This window comes from Salvelinus alpinus, chromosome 10 (genome assembly GCF_045679555.1).
Source record: "Salvelinus alpinus chromosome 10, SLU_Salpinus.1, whole genome shotgun sequence".
Classification (NCBI taxonomy): Eukaryota; Metazoa; Chordata; class Actinopteri; order Salmoniformes; family Salmonidae; genus Salvelinus; species Salvelinus alpinus.
In genome coordinates this window covers 69,598,479-69,620,770 of record NC_092095.1, presented here as the reverse complement: position 1 = coordinate 69,620,770, position 22,292 = coordinate 69,598,479, and the positions used below count along the sequence as shown (strand labels likewise).

General features: G+C 45.4%; 1 protein-coding gene across 2 annotated transcripts; it reads left to right on the top strand.

The window, feature by feature from the left end:
• The first annotated feature begins 584 nt into the window (after positions 1-584).
• LOC139532755 (immunoglobulin-like domain-containing receptor 1) lies at positions 585-22,107 on the top strand. Of its 2 annotated transcripts, XM_071330757.1 has the most exons (7): positions 588-838; positions 10,101-10,271; positions 15,330-15,479; positions 15,843-15,962; positions 18,874-19,020; positions 19,616-19,738; positions 19,930-22,107. In XM_071330757.1, exons 1-7 carry the CDS (start codon positions 772-774, stop codon positions 20,775-20,777), a joined length of 1,626 nt encoding a protein of 541 aa, XP_071186858.1. In that variant the 5' UTR covers positions 588-771; the 3' UTR covers positions 20,778-22,107. The 2 variants fall into 2 exon arrangements, with proteins under 2 accessions (XP_071186859.1, XP_071186858.1); XM_071330758.1 differs by lacking the exon at positions 18,874-19,020 and having other exon boundaries at positions 585-838.
• The last annotated feature ends 185 nt before the right edge of the window (positions 22,108-22,292 follow it).

Below are 22,292 nucleotides of genomic sequence, written 5' to 3'. Positions count from 1 at the left end.
AGAGAGAGATGCTAAGCCAATGGTTGCTTAGTTTACAGGTGTTAGGCTGCTACACTGTTTGTCATCAAACAGCTAGAATGGGATTATGTCAATCAAATGAATTAACAAGTATTATGGTGTGGACTGAATTGATTCCCACCCTCGTCTAAAACCGTCACAAAGTCAGCAACGTTTGTGTCAGCATAGGGTCTAGGCTACTGGTAACATCCAGTGGTTTCATGCTAGGCCTCCAGTCCGCTGGATCACGTCACCCGTTGTAGGCTACAGTGTCTTTGCCTTTTAAATTATATTCATCTAACATTAAAAATGAACCTTTTGAATGAATGTATTCCAAACGAAGTAAAAACATTTCACTGTAGGCAAATTATTGCCTAACAATGTCATGTGTAAAACATATCCTAAATCACATTTTTTAAAAGCTGAATATTAATAGATGTAATAAAGTAATTATTTAAATATCGAATGAATTAACATATTACAGATTTACCGTCCCTTTCCTTCTGTATTCTCATAGCGGCATTTTAGTTCAAACTGTGCCCATTCTGCGGTAGGAAGCACCTGTCTACGTCACATACAGCACCTGTTTCGGGGTGGGGTCTGTCTGTCTCCGCAGCCATCAAACCAAATTCCCGAAGGGTGTCGGACAAGGAAGGAGCCGTCTTCAAGACAAAACACAAGACAGACAGAACAATGGGGAGTCTGTTTAGGAGGATAATGTAGGTCTTTCCTTTTTTTATAGATAGATAATTGGATATAATATTTATTAGTTTAATGGATCAATCATCAACGATGAGGAGGTTGATACTGGCCGCGTTCGTCCTCTCTTCCCTACCGACAGGTGAGTTTTTGTTGATGAAAATTTGCAATTCATATTTGAATCGTTAATGTTGTCAATTCGTCCTGTTCTTGCATTAGAGCTTCGTTTCATTTAGTCGCGTCAACAGTTTATGCTATTGTACTGTATCCATCCACAACACAAAAAGTTCCAATGACTAGCCAGTTAGGCACGAGCCGGGGTATCGGTCACATGATGGACAGATACCGATGAGTTCTCACGATGACTCGCACGTCCTATCAAGTTACAGTTACTGATCTTATCTAGATTTAGACCTACTCATAATGAAATACTGTAGATTGAAAATGGAATTCACCTTTTTTTAGAGAAAAACTCCTGTTGGTTTGGCTCCAGCTGGGGGGCTCGAGAGAGGTGGAATGGGTGTTAGTTATCCTGACATTTCACCTCAATAATTGTAATTATGGAGGGTATTCAAGGACAAGGACATAGACCCCGACAGTTACAGAGTAACCTGACTAGCCTAAATGGCAACCTGGTCTCAGAGCATTTCGTATTATTCTGTACGTAAATCCGGGACACTCCATTTAGTGTGCTATGTTATGTTTGGTATGGTTACATAAGACAAACTGTTACTTAAGGCAAAAACGAAAGTAGTGTGGGTGGGTGTATAATGAAAACATCTAGCTCTAGCAACACAAAGGTTACGAGTTCATCACGGACAACTTCAGCATTTTAGCTAATTAGGAACTTTTCAACTACTTGCTACTGTAACAGTATAACTTTAGACCGTCCCCTCGCCCCGACACGAACCAGGGACCCTCTGCACACATCAACAACGGTCACCCACGAAGCGTCGTTACCCATCGCTCCACAAAGGCCACGGCCCTTGCAGAGCAAGGTGCAACACTACTTCTAGGTTTCAGAGCAAGTGACGTAACTGATTGAAACGCTAGTAGCGCGTACCCGCTAACTAGCTAGCCATTTCACATCCGTTACACTACTTTGATCTACTTAGCATGTTAGCTAACCCTTCCCCTAACAGTTTTAGCTAACCCTTCCCCTAACAGTTTTAGCTAACCCTTCCCCTAACAGTGTTAGCTAACCCTTCCCCTAACAGTGTTAGCTAACCCTTCCCCTAACAGTGTTAGCTAACCCTTCCCCTAACAGTGTTAGCTAACCCTTCCCCTAACAGTGTTAGCTAACCCTTCCCCTAACAGTGTTAGCTAACCCTTCCCCTAACAGTGTTAGCTAACCCTTCCCCTAACAGTGTTAGCTAACCCTTCCCCTAACAGTTTTAGCCAACTCTTCCCCTAACGGTTTTAGCCAACCCTTCCCCTAACGGTGTTAGCTAACCCTTCCCCTAACAGTGTTAGCTAACCCTTCCCCTAACAGTGTTAGCTAACCCTTCCCCTAACAGTGTTAGCTAACCCTTCCCCTAACAGTGTTAGCTAACCCTTCCCCTAACAGTGTTAGCTAACCCTTCCCCTAACAGTTTTAGCTAACCCTTCCCCTAACAGTTTTAGCTAACCCTTCCCCTAACAGTTTTAGCTAACCCTTCCCCTAACACTAGCCTTAATCCTTTAACCTAACTCCTAAACTCAACCTTAACCCCTAGCCTAGCTAACGTTGGCAAGCTGTCTAACGTTAACCACCTAGCTAGAATTTGTAACATATCATACTTTTAGCAAATTCCTAACATATTGTACGTTTTGCAAATTCGTAACATGTAATACGAATTGTAGGTTTTAACATATCATAGGAAATGTGTGATGGACACCCACAAATTAATACATACCATATGAACCTTAACATATCATACTAAATGGAGTGTCTCGGGTTTACATACTGAATAATACGAAATGCTCTTAAACCAGGTTGTAAATGGTGGTCTATTGCCTATATCCCTCAACTCTGGACCTCAAAGCCAGTTCCACTGCGTTTTTCCAGGGCTCTCCAAAACTGTTCCTGGGGAGAAACCGTCCCGTAGGTTTTCACTCTAACCTTAATCTAGCACACCTGATTCTAACCAGGGTGGTTGATAAACTGAACCAGGTTAGTTACACCTGGACTTAGAGCGAAAACCTACAGGAGGGTAACTCCAGGAACAGGGTTGGAGAACCCTGTCGTACGGTAAGAGTTGAATACACCTGGCCTATACTGTAGATGTATTTTTACAATCAAAATGGAAGTTGAGTCTATTTGAATAGCATCAAACTGTTTCCTGTGGCAGGCTGTCTCTTTCTCTCAGTCACTAGTTCTTCTGGTTGAACCACTTTCAGCAGGGCTCTGTCACACACACGTACACATACTCTATCCCATTCTTTCATTCTCTCTCAAATCTCAATATGCTTTAACCCAATGAGTCCCACCGGAACGCCAGCGCATTTTGGTACCAACGATTCGTCTGTGATTTAACGGGGGCTGAGCTAGAGCGGTGTTTGTGAGACTAGGGCAGTCTGAATGGTTTGAGCTACAAACTATTAAAACTATCCCTGAAAAGCTGAGACTCTCAGGAACACGCACATGTGACATGTTTAGGTCTATGACCTCACGAGCTACAGTAGAGTCGTTAGAAGGTAAGGTTCTTCTACATAGATCATAGGAAATCCCAGGACATAGTGTCTATAATACTGTAAGGGGTTCTTCTACATAGATCATAGGAAATCCCAGGACATAGTGTCTATAATACTGTAAGGGGTTCTTCTACATAGATCATAGGAAATCCTAGGACATAGTGTCTATAATACTGTAAGGGGTTCTTCTACATAGATCATAGGAAATCCCAGGACATAGTGTCTATAATACTGTAAGGGGTTCTTCTACATAGATCATAGGAAATCCCAGGACATAGTGTCTATAATACTGTAAGGGGTTCTTCCACATAGATCATAGTAAATCCCAGGACATAGTGTCTATAATACTGTAAGGGGTTCTTCTACATAGATCATAGGAAATCCCAGGACATAGTGTCTATAATACTGTAAGGGGTTCTTCTACATAGATCATAGGAAATCCCAGGACATAGTGTCTATAATACTGTAAGGTGTTCTTCTACATAGATCATAGTAAATCCCAGGACATAGTGTCTATAATACTGTAAGGGGTTCTTCCACATAGATCATAGGAAATCCCAGGACATAGTGTCTATAATACTGTAAGGGGTTCTTCTACATAGATCATAGTAAATCCCAGGACATAGTGTCTATAATACTGTAAGGGGTTCTTCTACATAGATCATAGGAAATCCCAGGACATAGTGTCTATAATACTGTAAGGGGTTCTTCTACATAGATCATAGGAAATCCCAGGACATAGTGTCTATAATACTGTAAGGGGGTCTTCTACATAGATCATAGGAAATCCCAGGACATAGTGTCTATAATACTGTAAGGGTTCTTCCACATAGATCATAGGAAATCCCAGGACATAGTGTCTATAATACTGTAAGGGGGTCTTCTACATAGATCATAGGAAATCCCAGGACATAGTGTCTATAATACTGTAAGGGGTTCTTCCACATAGATCATAGGAAATCCCAGGACATAGTGTCTATAATACTGTAAGGGGGTCTTCTACATAGATCATAGGAAATCCCAGGACATAGTGTCTATAATACTGTAAGGGGTCTTCTACATAGATCATAGGAAATCCCAGGACATAGTGTCTATAATACTGTAAGGGGTTCTTCCACATAGATCATAGGAAATCCCAGGACATAGTGTCTATAATACTGTAAGGGGTCTTCTACATAGATCATAGGAAATCCCAGGACATAGTGTCTATAATACTGTAAGGGGTCTTCTACATAGATCATAGGAAATCCCAGGACATAGTGTCTATAATACTGTAAGGGGTCTTCTACATAGATCATAGGAAATCCCAGGACATAGTGTCTATAATACTGTAAGGGGTTCTTCTACATAGATCATAGGAAATCCCAGGACATAGTGTCTATAATACTGTAAGGGGTTCTTCTACATAGATCATAGGAAATCCCAGGACATAGTGTCTATAATACTGTAAGGGGTTCTTCTACATAGATCATAGGAAATCCCAGGACATAGTGTCTATAATACTGTAAGGGGTTCTTCTACATAGATCATAGGAAATCCCAGGACATAGTGTCTATAATACTGTAAGGGGTTCTTCTCACATAGATCATAGGAAATCCCAGGACATAGTGTCTATAATACTGTAAGGGGTTCTTCCTACATAGATCATAAGGTAAATCCCAGGACATAGTGTCTATAATACTGTAAGGGGTTCTTCCACATAGATCATAGGAAATCCCAGGACATAGTGTCTATAATACTGTAAGGTGGGTTCTTCTCACATAGATCATAGGAAATCCCAGGACATAGTGTCTATAATACTGTAAGGGGTTCTTCCACATAGATCATAGGAAATCCCAGGACATAGTGTCTATAATACTGTAAGGGGGTCTTCTACATAGATCATAGGAAATCCCAGGACATAGTGTCTATAATACTGTAAGGGGTCTTCTACATAGATCATAGGAAATCCCAGGACATAGTGTCTATAATACTGTAAGGGGTTCTTCCACATAGATCATAGGAAATCCCAGGACATAGTGTCTATAATACTGTAAGGGGTCTTCTACATAGATCATAGGAAATCCCAGGACATAGTGTCTATAATACTGTAAGGGGTCTTCTACATAGATCATAGGAAATCCCAGGACATAGTGTCTATAATACTGTAAGGGGTCTTCTACATAGATCATAGGAAATCCCAGGACATAGTGTCTATAATACTGTAAGGGGTCTTCTACATAGATCATAGGAAATCCCAGGACATAGTGTCTATAATACTGTAAGGGGTTCTTCCACATAGATCATAGGAAATCCCAGGACATAGTGTCTATAATACTGTAAGGGGTCTTCTACATAGATCATAGGAAATCCCAGGACATAGTGTCTATAATACTGTAAGGGGTTCTTCCACATAGATCATAGGAAATCCCAGGACATAGTGTCTATAATACTGTAAGGGGTCTTCTACATAGATCATAGTAAATCCTAGGACATAGTGTCTATAATACTGTAAGGGGTTCTTCCACATAGATCATAGTAAATCCCAGGACATTGTGTCTATAATACTGTAAGGGGTTCTTCTACATAGATCATAGTAAATCCTAGGACATAGTGTCTATAATACTGTAAGGGGTTCTTCCACATAGATCATAGTAAATCCCAGGACATTGTGTCTATAATACTGTAAGGGGTTCTTCTACATAGATCATAGGAAATCCCAGGACATAGTGTCTATAATACTGTAAGGGGTCTTCTACATAGATCATAGGAAATCCCAGGTCATAGTGTCTATAATACTGTAAGGGGTTCTTCCACATAGATCATAGGAAATCCCAGGACATAGTGTCTATAATATTGTAATAAGCTCACATAGTTGCTGTCACAAACTCCACACAGTTGTCACTGACTAGTTGGATATTCATTTCCCCAGTGAGCAAACCATTTCTGTACTTACAGCATTCATATCAATTCATTTAGATCAGGTTTTTGCTTTGGCGGACCTTATTTTTTGTATTGACATTTGTCAATAAAACTCATGAATACAACTGTTTATGTCAAGTAGTTTTGTGTTCTACTTGTAGCCCTGGTTGTCCTGAATATAAACTGTTGAAACACTTCATTGTGAGGATAAATATCAGGGCTGAAAGTCAGATCAATGAGAAGCTGATTTTTACTGGGGCCTCGGGACTGATAGTGTTAATAAACAGCACTGTGTTGGTGTGTAAACAGGCCTCGGGACTGATAGTGTTAATAAACAGCACTGTGTTGGTGTGTAAACAGGCCTCGGGACTGATAGTGTTAATAAACAGCACTGTGTTGGTGTGTAAACAGGCCTCGGGACTGATAGTGTTAATAAACAGCACTGTGTTGGTGTGTAAACAGGCCTCGGGACTGATAGTGTTAATAAACAGCACTGTGTTGGTGTGTAAACAGGCCTCGGGACTGATAGTGTTAATAAACAGCACTGTGTTGGTGTGTAAACAGGCCTCGGGACTGATAGTGTTAATAAACAGCACTGTGTTGGTGTGTAAACAGGCCTCGGGACTGATAGTGTTAATAAACAGCACTGTGTTGGTGTGTAAACAGGCCTCGGGACTGATAGTGTTAATAAACAGCACTGTGTTGGTGTGTAAACAGGCCTCGGGACTGATAGTGTTAATAAACAGCACTGTGTTGGTGTGTAAACAGGCCTCGGGACTGATAGGGTTAATAAACAGCACTGTGTTGGTGTGTCTCCCGGGTGGCGCAGTGGTCTAGGGCACTGCATCGCAGTGCTAGCTGCGCCACCAGAGTCGCTGGGTTCGCGCCCAGGCTGGGCTGGGTTCGCGCCCAGGCTCTGTCGCAGCCGGCCGCAACCGGGAGATCCGTGGGGCGACGCACAATTGGCATAGCGTCGTCCGGGTTAGGGAGGGTTTGGCCGGTAGGGATATCCTTGTCTCAGTATGTAAAAATGTAATAAAATGTATGCACTCTACTGTAAGTCGCTCTGGATAAGAGCGTCTGCTAAATGACTAAAATGTAAAATGTAAAAAATGTGTAAACAGGCCTCAGGACTGATAGTGTTAATAAACAGCACTGTGTTGGTGTGTAAACAGGCCTTGGGACTGATAGGGTTAACGCACAACTGAGCAAGAGGACAAGTACGTTAGAGTGTCTAGCTTGTGTCTAGTTTGAGAAACAGACGCCTCACAAGGCAGCTTCATTAAATAGTACCCGCAAAACACCAGTCTCAACGTCAACAGTGAAGAGGCGACTCCGGGATGCTAGCCTTTTAGGCAGAGTTCCTCTGTCCAATGTAATCTTTTATTTTTATTGGCCAGTCTGAGATATGGCTTTTTCTTTGCAACTCTGCCTAGAAGGCCAGCATCCCGGAGTCGCCTCTTCACTGTTGACGTTGAGACTGGTGTTTTGCGGGTACTATTTAATGAAGCTGCCAGTTGAGGACTTGTGAGGCGTCTGTTACTTAAACTAGACACTCTAATGTACTTGTCCTCTTGCTCAGTTGTGCACTGGGGCCTCCCACTCCTCTTTCTGTTCTGGTTAGAGCCAGTTTGCGCTGTTCTGTGAAGGGAGTAGTACACAGCGTTGTACGAGATCTTCAGTTGCTTGGCAATTTCTCGAATGGAATAGCCTTCATTTCTCAGAACAAGAATAGACTGAAGAGTTTCAGAAGAAAGTACTTGGTTTCTGGCCATTTTGAGCATGTAATGAACCCACGAATGCTGATGCTCCAGATACTCAACTAGTCTAAAGAAGGCCAGTTTTATTGCTTCTTTAATCATAACAACAGTTTCCAGCTGTGCTAACATAATTGCAAAAGGGTCTTCTAATGATCAATTAGCCTTTTAAAATGATAAACTTGGATTAGCTAACACAACGTGCCATTGGAACACAGGAGTGATGGTTGTTGATAATGGGCCTCTGTACGCCTATGTACAGTTGAAGTCGGAAGTTAACATACACCTTAGCCAAATACATTTAAACTCAGTTTTTCACCATTCCTGACATTTAATCCTAGTAAAAATTCCCTGTCTTATGTCAGTTAGGATCACCACTTGATTTTAAGAATGTTAAATGTTAGAATAATAGTAGAGAGAATGATTTATTTCAGTTTTTATTTCTTTCATCACATTCCCAGTGGGTCAGAAGTTTACAAACTCAATTAGTATTTGGTAGCATTGCCTTTAAATTGTTTAACTTGGGTTGAACGTTTCGGGTAGCCTTCCACAAGCTTCCCACAATAAGTTGGGTGAATATTGGCCCATTCCTCCTGACAGAGTTGGTGTAACCGAGTCAGGTTTGTAGGCCTCCTTGCTCGCACACGCTTTTTCAGTTCTGCCCACAAATTGTCTATAGGATTGAAGTCAGGGCTTTGTGATGGCCACTCAGATACCCTGTAGTTGTTGTCCTTTGGCCATTTTGCCACAACTTTGGAAGTATGCTTGGAGTCATTGTCCATTTGGAAGACCCATTTGCGACCAAGCTTTAACTTCCTGACTGATGTCTTGAGATGTTGCTTCAATATATCCACATAATTTTCCTACCTCATGATGCCATCTATTTTGTGAAGTGCAGGAGGGTCCTGCAGCAAAGCATCCCCACAACATGATGCTGCCACCTCCATGCTTCACGGTTGGGATGGTATTCTTCGGCTTGCAAGCATCCCCCTTTTTCCTCCAAACATAATGATGGTAATTATGGCCAAACAGTTCTATTTTTGTTTCATCAGACCAGAGGACATTTCTCCCAAAAGTACTATCTTTGTCCCCATGTGCAGTTGCAAACCGTAGTCTGGCTTTTTTATGGCGGTTTTGGAGCAATGGCTTCTTCCCTGCTGAGCGTCCTTTCAGGTTATGTCAATATAGAACTCGTTTTACTGTGGATATAGATACTTCTGTACCAGTTTCCTCCAGCATCTTCACAAGGTCCTTTGCTGTTGTTCTGAGATTGATTTGCACTTTTCGCACCAAAGTGCGTTCATCTCTAGGAGACAGAACGTGTCTCCTTCCTGAGCGGTATGACGGCTGCGTGGTCCCATGGTGTTTATACTTGCGTACTATTGTTTGTACAGATGAACGTGGTACCTTCTGGCATTTGGAAATTGCTCCCAAGGATGAAGCAGACTTGTGGAGGTCTATCATTTTCTTAGCAGATTTCTTTAGATTTTCCCATGATGTCAAGCAAAGAGGCACTGAGTTTGAAGGTAGGCCTTGAAATACATCCACAGGTACACCTCCAATTGACTCAAATTATGTCAATTAGCCCATCAGAAGCTTCTAAAGCCATGACATAATTTTCTGGAGTTTTCCAAGCAGTTTAAAGGCACAGTCAACTTAGTGTATGTAAACTTCTGACCCACTGGAATTGTGATTCACTTATAATTCACTGTAATAATCTGTCCGTAAACAATTGTTGGAAAAATTACTTGTCATGCCAAAACTATAGTTTGTTAACAAGAAATTTGTGGAGTGTTTGAAAAACACGTTTTAATGACTCCAACCTAAGTGTATGTAAACTTTCGACTTCAACTGTAGATATTCCATGAAAAATCTGCCGTTTCCAGCTACAATAGTCATTTACAACATCAACAATGTCTACACTCATTTAATTTAAAGTTATTTTAATGGACAAAAATGTGCTTTTCTTTCAAAAACAAGAAGATTTCTAAGTGATCCCAAACCTGTGAACGGTAGTGTACATTCCCCCTTTCACATATATACACACTGACATGATGTATTCTCTCCCATCAGAGGTGCAGAGCGTCCAGGTGAATGTTCCTCAGACAGAGAGGAGTACAGCTCTGTTTGCCTCCGTCATCCTGAGGTGTGACTACTCCACCTCCGCTAGCCAGCAGGATGTCCAAGTCACCTGGCGATACAAGTCCTTCTGCAAGGACCCCATCCTGGAGTATTACTCCCAAGGTTAGTTATGGACCCTGTACTAGTCTCCAGGTTAGTTATGGACCCTCTACTACTCCCCAGGTTAGTTATGGACCCTGTACTAGTCCCCAGGTTAGTTATGGACCCTGTCCTGGAGTACTAGTCCCCAGGTTAGTTATGGACCCTGTACTAGTCCTCAGGTTAGTTATGGACCCTGTCCTGGAGTACTAGTCCCCAGGTTAGTTATGGACCCTGTACTAGTCCCCAGGTTAGTTATGGACCCTGTCCTGGAGTACTAGTCCCCAGGTTAGTTATGGACCCTGTACTAGTCCCCAGGTTAGTTATGGACCCTGTCCTGGAGTACTAGTCCCCAGGTTAGTTATGGACCCTGTACTAGTCTCCAAGTTAGTTATGGACCCTCTACTACTCCCCAGGTTAGTTATGGACCCTGTACTAGTCCCCAGGTTAGTTATGGACCCTGTCCTGGAGTACTAGTCCCCAGGTTAGTTATGGACCCTGTACTAGTCCTCAGGTTAGTTATGGACCCCCATCCTGGAGTATTACTCTCCAGGTTAGTTATGGACCCTGTACTAGTCCCCAGGTTAGTTATGGACCATGTACTAGTCTCCAGGTTAGTTATGGACCCTGTACTAGTCCCCAGGTTGGTTATGGACCCTGTACTAGTCCCCAGGTTAGTTATGGACCCTGTCCTGGAGTACTAGTCTCCAGGTTAGTTATGGACCCTGTACTAGTCCCCAGGTTAGTTATGGACCCTGTACTAGTCTCCAGGTTAGTTATGGACCCTGTACTAGTCCTCAGGTTAGTTATGGACCCCCATCCTGGAGTATTACTCTCCAGGTTAGTTATGGACCCTGTACTAGTCCCCAGGTTAGTTATGGACCCTGTACTAGTCCCCAGGTTAGTTATGGACCCTGTACTAGTCCCCAGGTTAGTTATGGACCCCCATCCTGGAGTATTACTCCCAAGGTTAGTTATGGACCCCATCCTGGAGTATTACTCCCCAGGTTAGTTATGGACCCTGTACTAGTCTCCAGGTTGGTTATGGACCCTGTACTAGTCCCCAGGTTGGTTATGGACCCTGTACTAGTCCCCAGGTTAGTTATGGACCCTGTACTAGTCTCCAGGTTAGTTATGGACCCTGTCCTGGAGTACTAGTCCCCAGGTTAGTTATGGACCCTGTACTAGTCCCCAGGTTAGTTATGGACCCTGTACTAGTCTCCAGGTTAGTTATGGACCCTGTACTAGTCCCCAGGTTAGTTATGGACCCTGTACTAGTCTCCAGGTTAGTTATGGACCCTGTCCTGGAGTACTAGTCCCCAGGTTAGTTATGGACCCTGTACTAGTCTCCAGGTTAGTTATGGACCCTGTACTAGTATCCAGGTTAGTTATGGACCCTGTACTAGTCCCCAGGTTAGTTATGGACCCTGTACTAGTCCCCAGGTTAGTTATGGACCCTGTACTAGTCTCCAGGTTAGTTATGGACCCTGTACTAGTCCCCAGGTTAGTTATGGACCCTGTACTAGTCTCCAGGTTAGTTATGGACCCTGTACTAGTCTCCAGGTTAGTTATGGACCCTGTACTAGTCTCCAGGTTGGTTATGGACCCTGTACTAGTCCCCAGGTTAGTTATGGACCCTGTCCTGGAGTACTAGTCCCCAGGTTAGTTATGGACCCTGTACTAGTCCCCAGGTTAGTTATGGACCCTGTACTAGTCCCCAGGTTGGTTATGGACCCTGTACTAGTCTCCAGGTTAGTTATGGACCCTGTCCTGGAGTACTAGTCCCCAGGTTAGTTATGGACCCTGTACTAGTCCCCAGGTTAGTTATGGACCCTGTACTAGTCCCCAGGTTGGTTATGGACCCTGTACTAGTATCCAGGTTAGTTATGGACCCTGTACTAGTCCCCAGGTTAGTTATGGACCCTGTACTAGTCCCCAGGTTAGTTATGGACCCTGTACTAGTCTCCAGGTTAGTTATGGACCCTGTACTAGTCCCCAGGTTAGTTATGGACCCTGTACTAGTCTCCAGGTTAGTTATGGACCCTGTACTAGTCTCCAGGTTGGTTATGGACCCTGTACTAGTCCCCAGGTTAGTTATGGACCCTGTCCTGGAGTACTAGTCCCCAGGTTAGTTATGGACCCTGTACTAGTCCCCAGGTTAGTTATGGACCCTGTACTAGTCCCCAGGTTGGTTATGGACCCTGTACTAGTCTCCAGGTTAGTTATGGACCCTGTCCTGGAGTACTAGTCCCCAGGTTAGTTATGGACCCTGTACTAGTCCCCAGGTTAGTTATGGACCCTGTACTAGTCCCCAGGTTGGTTATGGACCCTGTACTAGTCCCCAGGTTAGTTATGGACCCTGTACTAGTCCCCAGGTTGGTTATGGACCCTGTACTAGTCCTCAGGTTAGTTATGGACCCTGTACTAGTCCTCAGGTTAGTTATGGACCCTGTACTAGTCTCCAGGTTAGTTATGGACCCTGTCCTGGAGTACTAGTCCCCAGGTTAGTTATGGACCCTGTACTAGTCCCAAGGTTAGTTATGGACCCTGTTCTGGAGTACTAGTCCCCAGGTTAGTTATGGACCCTGTACTAGTCCTCAGGTTAGTTATGGACCCTGTACTAGTCTCCAGGTTAGTTATGGACCCTGTCCTGGAGTACTAGTCCCCAGGTTAGTTATGGACCCTGTACTAGTCCCAAGGTTAGTTATGGACCCTGTCCTGGAGTACTAGTCTCCAGGTTAGTTATGGACCCTGTACTAGTCCCCAGGTTAGTTATGGACCCTGTACTAGTCCCCAGGTTAGTTATGGACCCTGTCCTGGAGTACTAGTCTCCAGGTTAGTTATGGACCCTGTACTAGTCCCCAGGTTAGTTATGGACCCTGTACTAGTCTCCAGGTTAGTTATGGACCCTTTACTAGTCTCCAGGTTAGTTATGGTCCCCCATCCTGGAGTATTACTCCCAAGGTTAGTTATGGACCCTGTACTAGTCCCCAGGTTAGTTATGGACCCTGTACTAGTCCCCAGGTTAGTTATGGACCCTGTACTAGTCTCCAGGTTGGTTATGGACCCTGTACTAGTATCCAGGTTAGTTATAGACCCTGTCCTGGAGTACTAGTCTCCAGGTTAGTTATGGACCCTGTCCTGGAGTACTAGTCTCCAGGTTAGTTATGGACCCTGTACTAGTCCCCAGGTTAGTTATGGACCCTGTACTAGTCTCCTGGTTAGTTATGGACCCTGTACTAGTCTCCAGGTTAGTTATGGACCCCCATCCTGGAGTATTACTCCCAAGGTTAGTTATGGACCCTGTACTAGTCCCCAGGTTGGTTATGGACCCTGTACTAGTCTCCAGGTTGGTTATGGACCCTGTACTAGTCTCCAGGTTAGTTATGGACCCTGTACTAGTCTCCAGGTTGGTTATGGACCCTGTACTAGTCCCCAGGTTGGTTATGGACCCTGTACTAGTCTCCAGGTTAGTTATGGACCCTGTACTAGTCTCCAGGTTAGTTATGGACCCTGTCCTGGAGTATTACTCCCAAGGTTAGTTATGGACCCTGTACTAGTCCCCAGGTTAGTTATGGACCCTGTCCTGGAGTATTACTCCCAAGGTTAGTTATGGACCCTGTACTAGTCCCCAGGTTAGTTATGGACCCTGTCCTGGAGTATTACTCCCAAGGTTAGTTATGGACCCTGTCCTGGAGTATTACTCCCCAGGTTAGTTATGGACCCTGTACTAGTCTCCAGGTTAGTTATGGACCCTGTACTAGTCCCCAGGTTAGTTATGGACCCTGTACTAGTCCCCAGGTTAGTTATGGACCCCCATCCTGGAGTATTACTCCCAAGGTTAGTTATGGACCCTGTCCTGGAGTATTACTCCCAAGGTTAGTTATGGACCCTGTACTAGTCTCCAGGTTGGTTATGGACCCTGTACTAGTCCCAAGGTTAGTTATGGACCCTGTACTAGTCCCCAGGTTAGTTATGGACCCTGTACTAGTCTCCAGGTTGGTTATGGACCCTGTCCTGGAGTATTACTCCCAAGGTTAGTTATGGACCCTGTACTAGTCCCCAGGTTAGTTATGGACCCTGTCCTGGAGTATTACTCCCAAGGTTAGTTATGGACCCTGTACTAGTCTCCAGGTTAGTTATGGACCCTGTACTAGTCTCCAGGTTGGTTATGGACCCTGTACTAGTATCCAGGTTAGTTATGGACCCTGTCCTGGAGTACTAGTCTCCAGGTTAGTTATGGACCCTGTACTAGTCCCCAGGTTAGTTATGGACCCTGTACTAGTCTCCAGGTTAGTTATGGACCCTGTCCTGGAGTACTAGTCCCCAGGTTAGTTATGGACCCTGTACTAGTCCCCAGGTTAGTTATGGACCCTGTACTAGTCTCCAGGTTAGTTATGGACCCTGTCCTGGAGTACTAGTCTCCAGGTTAGTTATGGACCCTGTACTAGTCCCCAGGTTAGTTATGGACCCTGTACTAGTCTCCAGGTTAGTTATGGACCCTGTCCTGGAGTACTAGTCCCCAGGTTAGTTATGGACCCTGTACTAGTCCCCAGGTTAGTTATGGACCCTGTACTAGTCCCCAGGTTAGTTATGGACCCTGTACTAGTCCCCAGGTTAGTTATGGACCCTGTCCTGGAGTACTAGTCCCCAGGTTAGTTATGGACCCTGTACTAGTCTCCAGGTTAGTTATGGACCCTGTACTAGTCCCCAGGTTAGTTATGGACCCTGTCCTGGAGTACTAGTCTCCAGGTTAGTTATGGGGGAAGTGAAGAGAACTGGCCTGGAGCTGGGTTAACTAGTTGGGCTACATGTTAACTAGTTGGGCTACATGTTAACTAGTTGGGCTACATGTTAACTAGTTGGGCTACATGTTAACTAGTTGGGCTACAGTTTGACGGTGTATATAGGCAAATTCTAAGGTTGTTAGTTGTTGGGTAGAGGAGTTTGCTGTAGTGTTTTCTTCAGTTTTCTTCCTGTCTTACTTTAGAACCTGAAATATTAATTAAATTACTGGTGATGTACAGTAACACTCAGTCAGTCACACACACACTTCTGTATGAAACATATCTCCCTCTATAGCGTACCAGAATGCTCTGCAGCTGGGTCAGGACCCGGCCAATGACTGCCCAGACCGCCAGCGCACGGTGAGGATCATCGTCCAGAAGAGAGGCTCCAACGAGGCCATACTGGGCCCAGAGTACCGGGAACGCAAGATCTCCGTCCAGAACAGTGAGTCTAGACAGCCTTGGGTTGCAAAGTTCCAGTAACTTTCCATAAATCCCCCAGTTTGATAGAAATCCTGGTTGGAGAATTCCAGATTCCCTGCTTAAGTCCCTCCTGATACCGGAAATCATCCAACCTGGGGATTTCTGGGAAACCTGGGAATTTTAGGAACGTTACTGGAATTTTGTAACTTTAATCCAGCCACAATGTCACACCTGCGTTAACTAATCAAAATAGTGGTGGAATACAACAACAATGTGAAATGACGGGAGGATCCCAGAGGAATGGATTGAGAAACAACGTATGACTGTGTGCTCTTTGTTGCTACTCTGACATGTTTTGACGTCGTTGGGCTGTCTTCCCCCACAGAGGCTGACCTGGTGATCAATGAGATCATGTGGTGGGACAACGGAGTTTACTACTGTTCTGTGGAAGCCACAGGAGACACCAGCGGCGGCTTGGATGGCGTGATCAGCCTCATGGTCTACAGTAAGTTGACCACAACCACAGCTATGACCACAACCTGGGCCGTGTTCATAAAGCATCTCTGAGTAAGAGTGCTGATCTAGGATCAGGTCCTTCCCGTCCATGTCATCTGATTCGTTAAGAGGTCCTTCCTGTCCATGTCATCTGATTCGTTAAGAGGTCCTTCCCGTCCATGTCATCTGATTCGTTAAGAGGTCTTTCCTGTCCATGTCATCTGATTCGTTAAGAGGTCCTTCCCGTCCATGTCATCTGATTCGTTAAGAGGTCTTTCCCGTCCATGTCATCTGATTCGTTAAGAGGTCCTTCCCGTCCATGTCATCTGATTCGTTAAGAGGTCCTTCCCGTCCATGTCATCTGATTCGTTAAGAGGTCCTTCCCGTCCATGTCATCTGATTCGTTAAGAGGTCCTTCCTGTCCATGTCATCTGATTCGTTAAGAGGTCCTTCCCGTCCATGTCATCTGATTCGTTAAGAGGTCCTTCCCGTCCATGTCATCTGATTCGTTAAGAGGTCCTTCCCGTCCATGTCATCTGATTCGTTAAGAGGTCCTTCCCGTCCATGTCATCTGATTCGTTAAGAGGTCCTTCCCGTCCATGTAATCTGATTCGTTAAGAGGTCCTTCCCGTCCATGTCATCTGATTCGTTAAGAGGTCCTTCCTGTCCATTTAAAAAAAAAAAAAAAAACTTGATTTAACCAGGTAGGCCAGTTGAGAGCAAGTTCTCACTTACAACTGCGACATGGCCAAGATAAAGCAAAGCAGTGCGACACAAACAACAACACAGAGTTACACATGGAATAAACAAACGTACAGTCAATAACACAATAGAAAAATCTATGTACAGTGTGTGCAAATGTAGTAAGATTAGGGAGGTAAGGCAATAAATAGGCCATAGTGGTGAAATAATTACAATTTAGCAATTAAACACTGGAGTGATAGATGTGCAGATGATGATGTGCAAGTAGGGATACTGGGGGGCAATAGAGCAAAAAAATAAAAAAAAATATATATAACAATATGGGGATGAGGTAGATGGGTGTGCTATTTACAGATGTGCTGTGTACAGTGATCGATCGGTAAGCTGCTCTGACAGCTGGTGCTTGAAGTTAGAGAGGGAGATATAAGTCTCCAGCTTCAGTGATTTTTGCAATTTGTTCCAGTCATTGGCAGCAGAGAACTGGAAGGAAAGGAGGCCAAAGAAGGTGTTGGCTTTGGGGGTGACCAGTGAAATATACCTGCTGGAGTCTGTGCTACGGGTGGGTGTTGCTATGGTGACCAGTGAGCTGAGATAAGGCAGGGCTTTACCTAGCAAAGACTTATAGATGACCTGGAGCCAGTGGGTTTGGCGACGAATATGAAGCGAGGGCCAGCCAACAAGAGCATACAGGTCACAGTGGTGGGTAGTATATGGGGTTTTGTTGACAGAATGGATGGCACTGTGATAGACTGCATCCAATTTGCTGAGTAGAGTTGGAGGCTATTTTGTACATGGCATCGCCGAGGTCAAGGATCGATAGGATAGTCAGTTTTACGAGGGTATGTTTGGCAGCATGAGTGAAGGAGGCTTTGTTTTGCGAAATAGGAAGCCGATTCTAGATTTAATTTTGGATTGGAGATGCTTAATGTGAGTCTGGAAGGAGAGTTTACAGTCTAACCAGACACCTAGGTATTTGTAGTTGTTCACATATTCTAAGTCAGAACCATCCAGAGTAGTGATGCTAGTCGGGCGGGCGGGTGTGGGCAGCAATCGGTTGAAGAGCATGCATTTAGTTTTACTAGCATTTAAGAGCAGTTGAAGGCCACGGAAGGAGTGTTGTATGGCATTGAAGCTCGTTTGGAGGTTTGTTAACACAGTGTCCAAAGAAGGGGTAGATGTATACAGAGTGGTGTCGTCTGCGTAGAGGTGGATCAGAGAATCACCAGCAGCAAGAGTGACGCAAGAGTCGGCCCGAGAATTGAACCCTGAGGCACCCCCATAAAGACTGCCAGAGGTCCGGACAACAGGCCGTCCGATTTGACACACTGAACTCTGTCTGAGAAGTAGTTGGTGAACCAGGCGAGGCAGTCATTTGAGAAACCAAGGCTGTTGAGTCTGCCGATAAGAATACGGTGATTGACAGAGTCGAAAGCCTTGGCCAGGTCGATGAAGACGGCTGCACTGTACTGTCTTTTGCCGATGGCGGTTATGATATCGTTTAGGACCTTGAGCATGGCTGAGGTGCACCCATGACCAGCTCGGAAACCAGATTGCATAGTGGAGAAGGTACGGTGGGATTCGAAATAGTCGGTGATCTGTTTGTTAACTTGGCTTTCGAAGATTTGAGCATGGCAGGATGGATATAGGTCTATAACAGTTTGGGTGTAGAGTGTCTCCCCCTTTGAAGAGCGGGATGACCAATCTTTCCCAAAGCTTTCCAATCTTTGGGAATCTCAGACGATACGAAAGAGGTTGAACAGGCTAGTAATAGGGGTTGCAACAATTTTGGCAGATCATTTTAGAAAGAGAGGGTCCAGATTGTCTAGCCCGGCTGATTTGTAGGCGTCCAGATTTGCAGATCTTTCAGAACATCAGCTGTCTGGATTTGGGTGAAGGAGAAGTGGGGAGGGGTTTGGGAAAGTTTCTGCGGAGCGTACAGAGCTGTTGGCCGGGGTAGCCAGGTGGAAAGCATGGCCAGCCGTAGACAAATGCTTATTGAAATGATCGATTATCATAGATTTATGTTTCCATGTCATCTTATTGATTAAGAGAAGCCATAGCTTATATCTTCACTAGTCCTACTGTGAAACACTTTGTAAATACAGACCCTGGTGGGAAGGGACTCTAAATGAAGTGATATGGGTATAAGTGCATGTCTGTTTCCAGACCTAGTAAGTATCATCTGGTGTAATGATTTCCTGTGTTGTGGCTGTCTCCAGACTGGCTGACGGTGCTGTTCATGGTGATTGGAGCTCTGCTCCTCATCCTGCTCTTCTGTATCTGCTGCTGCCAGTGTTGTCCTCAGAGGTGCTGCTGCTACGTCCGCTGCCCCTGCTGCCCACAGACCTGCTGCTGTCCTGAGAAAGGTAGGGAAGGGCCTCTCTGTCTGTCCCTGCTGCCCACAGACCTGCTGCTGTCCTGAGAAAGGTAGGGCAGGGCCTCTCTGTCTGTCCCTGCTGCCCACAGACCTGCTGCTGTCCTGAGAAAGGTAGGGAAGGGCCTCTCTGTCTGTCCCTGCTGCCCACAGACCTGCTGCTGTCCTGAGAAAGGTAGGGAAGGACCTCTCTGTCTGCCCCTGCTGCCCACAGACCTGCTGCTGTCCTGAGAAAGGTAGGGAAGGGCCTCTCTGTCTGCCCCTGCTGCCCACAGACCTGCTGCTGTCCTGAGAAAGGTAGGGAAGGGCCTCTCTGTTTGTCCCTGCTGCCCACAGACCTGCTGCTGTCCTGAGAAAGGTAGGGAAGGGCCTCTCTGTCTGTCCCTGCTGCCCACAGACCTGCTGCTGTCCTGAGAAAGGTAGGGAAGGGCCTCTCTGTCTGTCCCTGCTGCCCACAGACCTGCTGCTGTCCTGAGAAAGGTAGGGAAGGGCCTCTCTCTCTTCTCTCTTTCTTTTCTCTCACACACTATCTTTCTCCCACACTTAGGCTCCATCTCACCTCTTCCTCTGTGTCTCTCTCTCTCCAGCGGTGATGCAGCACAGGATGATGAAGGATGCCCAGAGGGCCATGGGTCCATGGATGGGAGGTCAGCCTATGTACAGCCCCATGAGCCACGGCTCCTCACAGATGAACCCTCTGCTGTATGCAGGTTAGTAACACACACACACACACACACACACACACACACACACACACACACACACACACACACACACACACACACACACACACACACACACACACACACACACACACAGCAGAGCTATGCTTCTGATCTTCTAAATGTGTCTTTAACAAATCCATATTTGTCACTTATCATGGTTTTCTCTATCCCATCAGGCTCCCAATCAGGGAAGAGCATCGCCATGGCCCCCATGCCCCTCCCCCCTCCCCCATCTGGCTACAGCATGCCCCCCAGTGTCCACGCTGCCAGCATCTACGGCAACCAACATCCCGGCAACAAGCAGATGCTGGACTACCTGGAGAGCCAGGTGAGGGGCATGGATGGGACCAGCCCCATGATGCAGCCCCAGCCCTACCACCAGCAGGTCCAGATGATGCCCCCTCCCCCTCAGCACATGATGCCCCAGCACATCCCCTTCTCAGCGGGTCCTCCCAGCATGCTCTCTGGCCTGGACGACGGGGCCGTGGAGTACCGGGGGGTCATCCAGATGCCTCCCATCATAGAGCAGCCTGGACGAGGAGGTCGGAGAGGTCCACCCAGAACAGGTCCACCCAGCTCCAGAGAAAGCAGCCGCAGCGAGAGTCGCTTCACCAATCACCGTGACGACCGCAGCGAAGCCAGCGGGCGCCGTTACCCGTCGCCGTCAAGGAGCCGTGGCATGCCAAGGAGCTACAGTGAAGACTTTCTGGACGGGGAGAGTCGGGGGGCGCGAGGTCGAATGGGTTCACGTGACGACCTCAGCGACAGGGTCCCTCGATCCCGCTCCAGAGACGACCTGTTCGAGGAGCAGCGTCGCGCCCCGCCTCCCAGCAACTACTCCCGCTCCCGCAGGGGGTCGTTCAGTTCAGATGAGGATGAAAACAGCAGGAGAGGAGAGGGCAGAGGTCACAGGAGAGGAGGAGGAGAAATGTATTCGGACATCCCGCCCAGCTATTCTGAATACGAGCCGGGACAGAAACCACCAAGGAGGAATGAGCGTTACTCTGTTAAAACTCTGCTTTAGTTAGTACACTGAATAAACACTCCTAAACACACACACACAAACCACACAAACAACCCCTTCAAAAGCATTTACCATCTGACAATGGCATTTGATCCATGCCTTCAATTACACATAATCATATAATCAGGCAGATATGAAAGAATCACTCACAAAGACACACTGGTGCATACTACTTGGTTTCGTCACTGCTTCCATTCAGGGAGCCTTTAATTAATGTGTCCCACTACAGGACAAGAGTTCTGTCAGGGGCACTGTGGTCATCTGATCTGGGCTCTCACTGGCTACCTCTCCTCTCCTTCTGCTGAATGGCATTACAACAGCCCCCTCTGCTGGTTGAACGCTCTCAGTGCAGATAAGTGCCCAATCTTGACAATCTGTTGTGCAAACAAAAGCTGTGTGTACAGTACAGTAGTCAGCCAGCCAGTGAGTCAGCCCTCAACAGTAGATGAGCAGTTGAAAGGCTCAGCATTGGCAAATCAGAGACTGTAGAAAGAACTGAGGTTGGGCAATTTTGCAGAGCTAAGCAATTGTCTTTGGTCATCAGCCATGTTGTCCTCCTCCTTCACTTTCGCTCTCTGTTTTCCTCCATCCGCCCGACATCTCTCCATCTTGTATTATCCTAACGGGGAAAGAAAGGACTAAACGAGAGAAATGAATGACAACGTATGAAAGACTTAGAAAGCACGAATGATAGCTGGCGGCATGCAATTCGACATGTCGATCTGATTTCCCAGATTCATACTCTAGAACGTTTACAATTTCTTAAACGTTTTTGAAGTTACTACACATATCTTAAGTTGACGTTTTGAAGGGTATTTTGGTTTTATATTTTACATTTTATTTGTATCATTGCCATAACATTGTTAACATATGAGAATAATACATAATATGCCTTATTTAATTGTTTGTCAAAAGTAAACCAGAAAACAAAATGTTTCCTGTTTGTTTTTAGCCATAGCCTATGTAGGCTTGTACTCCATGATCACTCAGGTCCCTTTTCTACATGTTGTACATGTAAATAATTTGAATTGTCTGCTCTGTCTGGACATCTTGAATATTCAGTTATGTAGGTATCGATATGGCTCACAATATATCAAATGTCAGGAAAATGAGCAAAGACGATGTGCTGTTACGTGAAGTCAGTTTGCTTACGGACTTATCCAATTAGAGGAAGCAAAACCACCACCATCTCCTCAGGGTGAACTAGGCTTTGATGTGAAGATCACAGCTGTATGATTTGATGTCTCTGGATAGAAAATGGTGGTGGTGTAAGTTACTCCCTCTTAGGGACAATGAAGGAAACGTTTTCAATAAAGTTATTTTATAGATACCTTTGTGTACAGGTGTCTTCTTCACCCAACTGGTTCCCATTTCAAACATGCTGGAGGCAAATGACACACTCACACACTGACAGCCAACAGGCTGGCCTATAGGACACACAGACACTAGGAAGCTCCTCCATTGTCCAGTAAGTTACACAGACATGCCTGCTTCAGACCTAATATATGATCACCT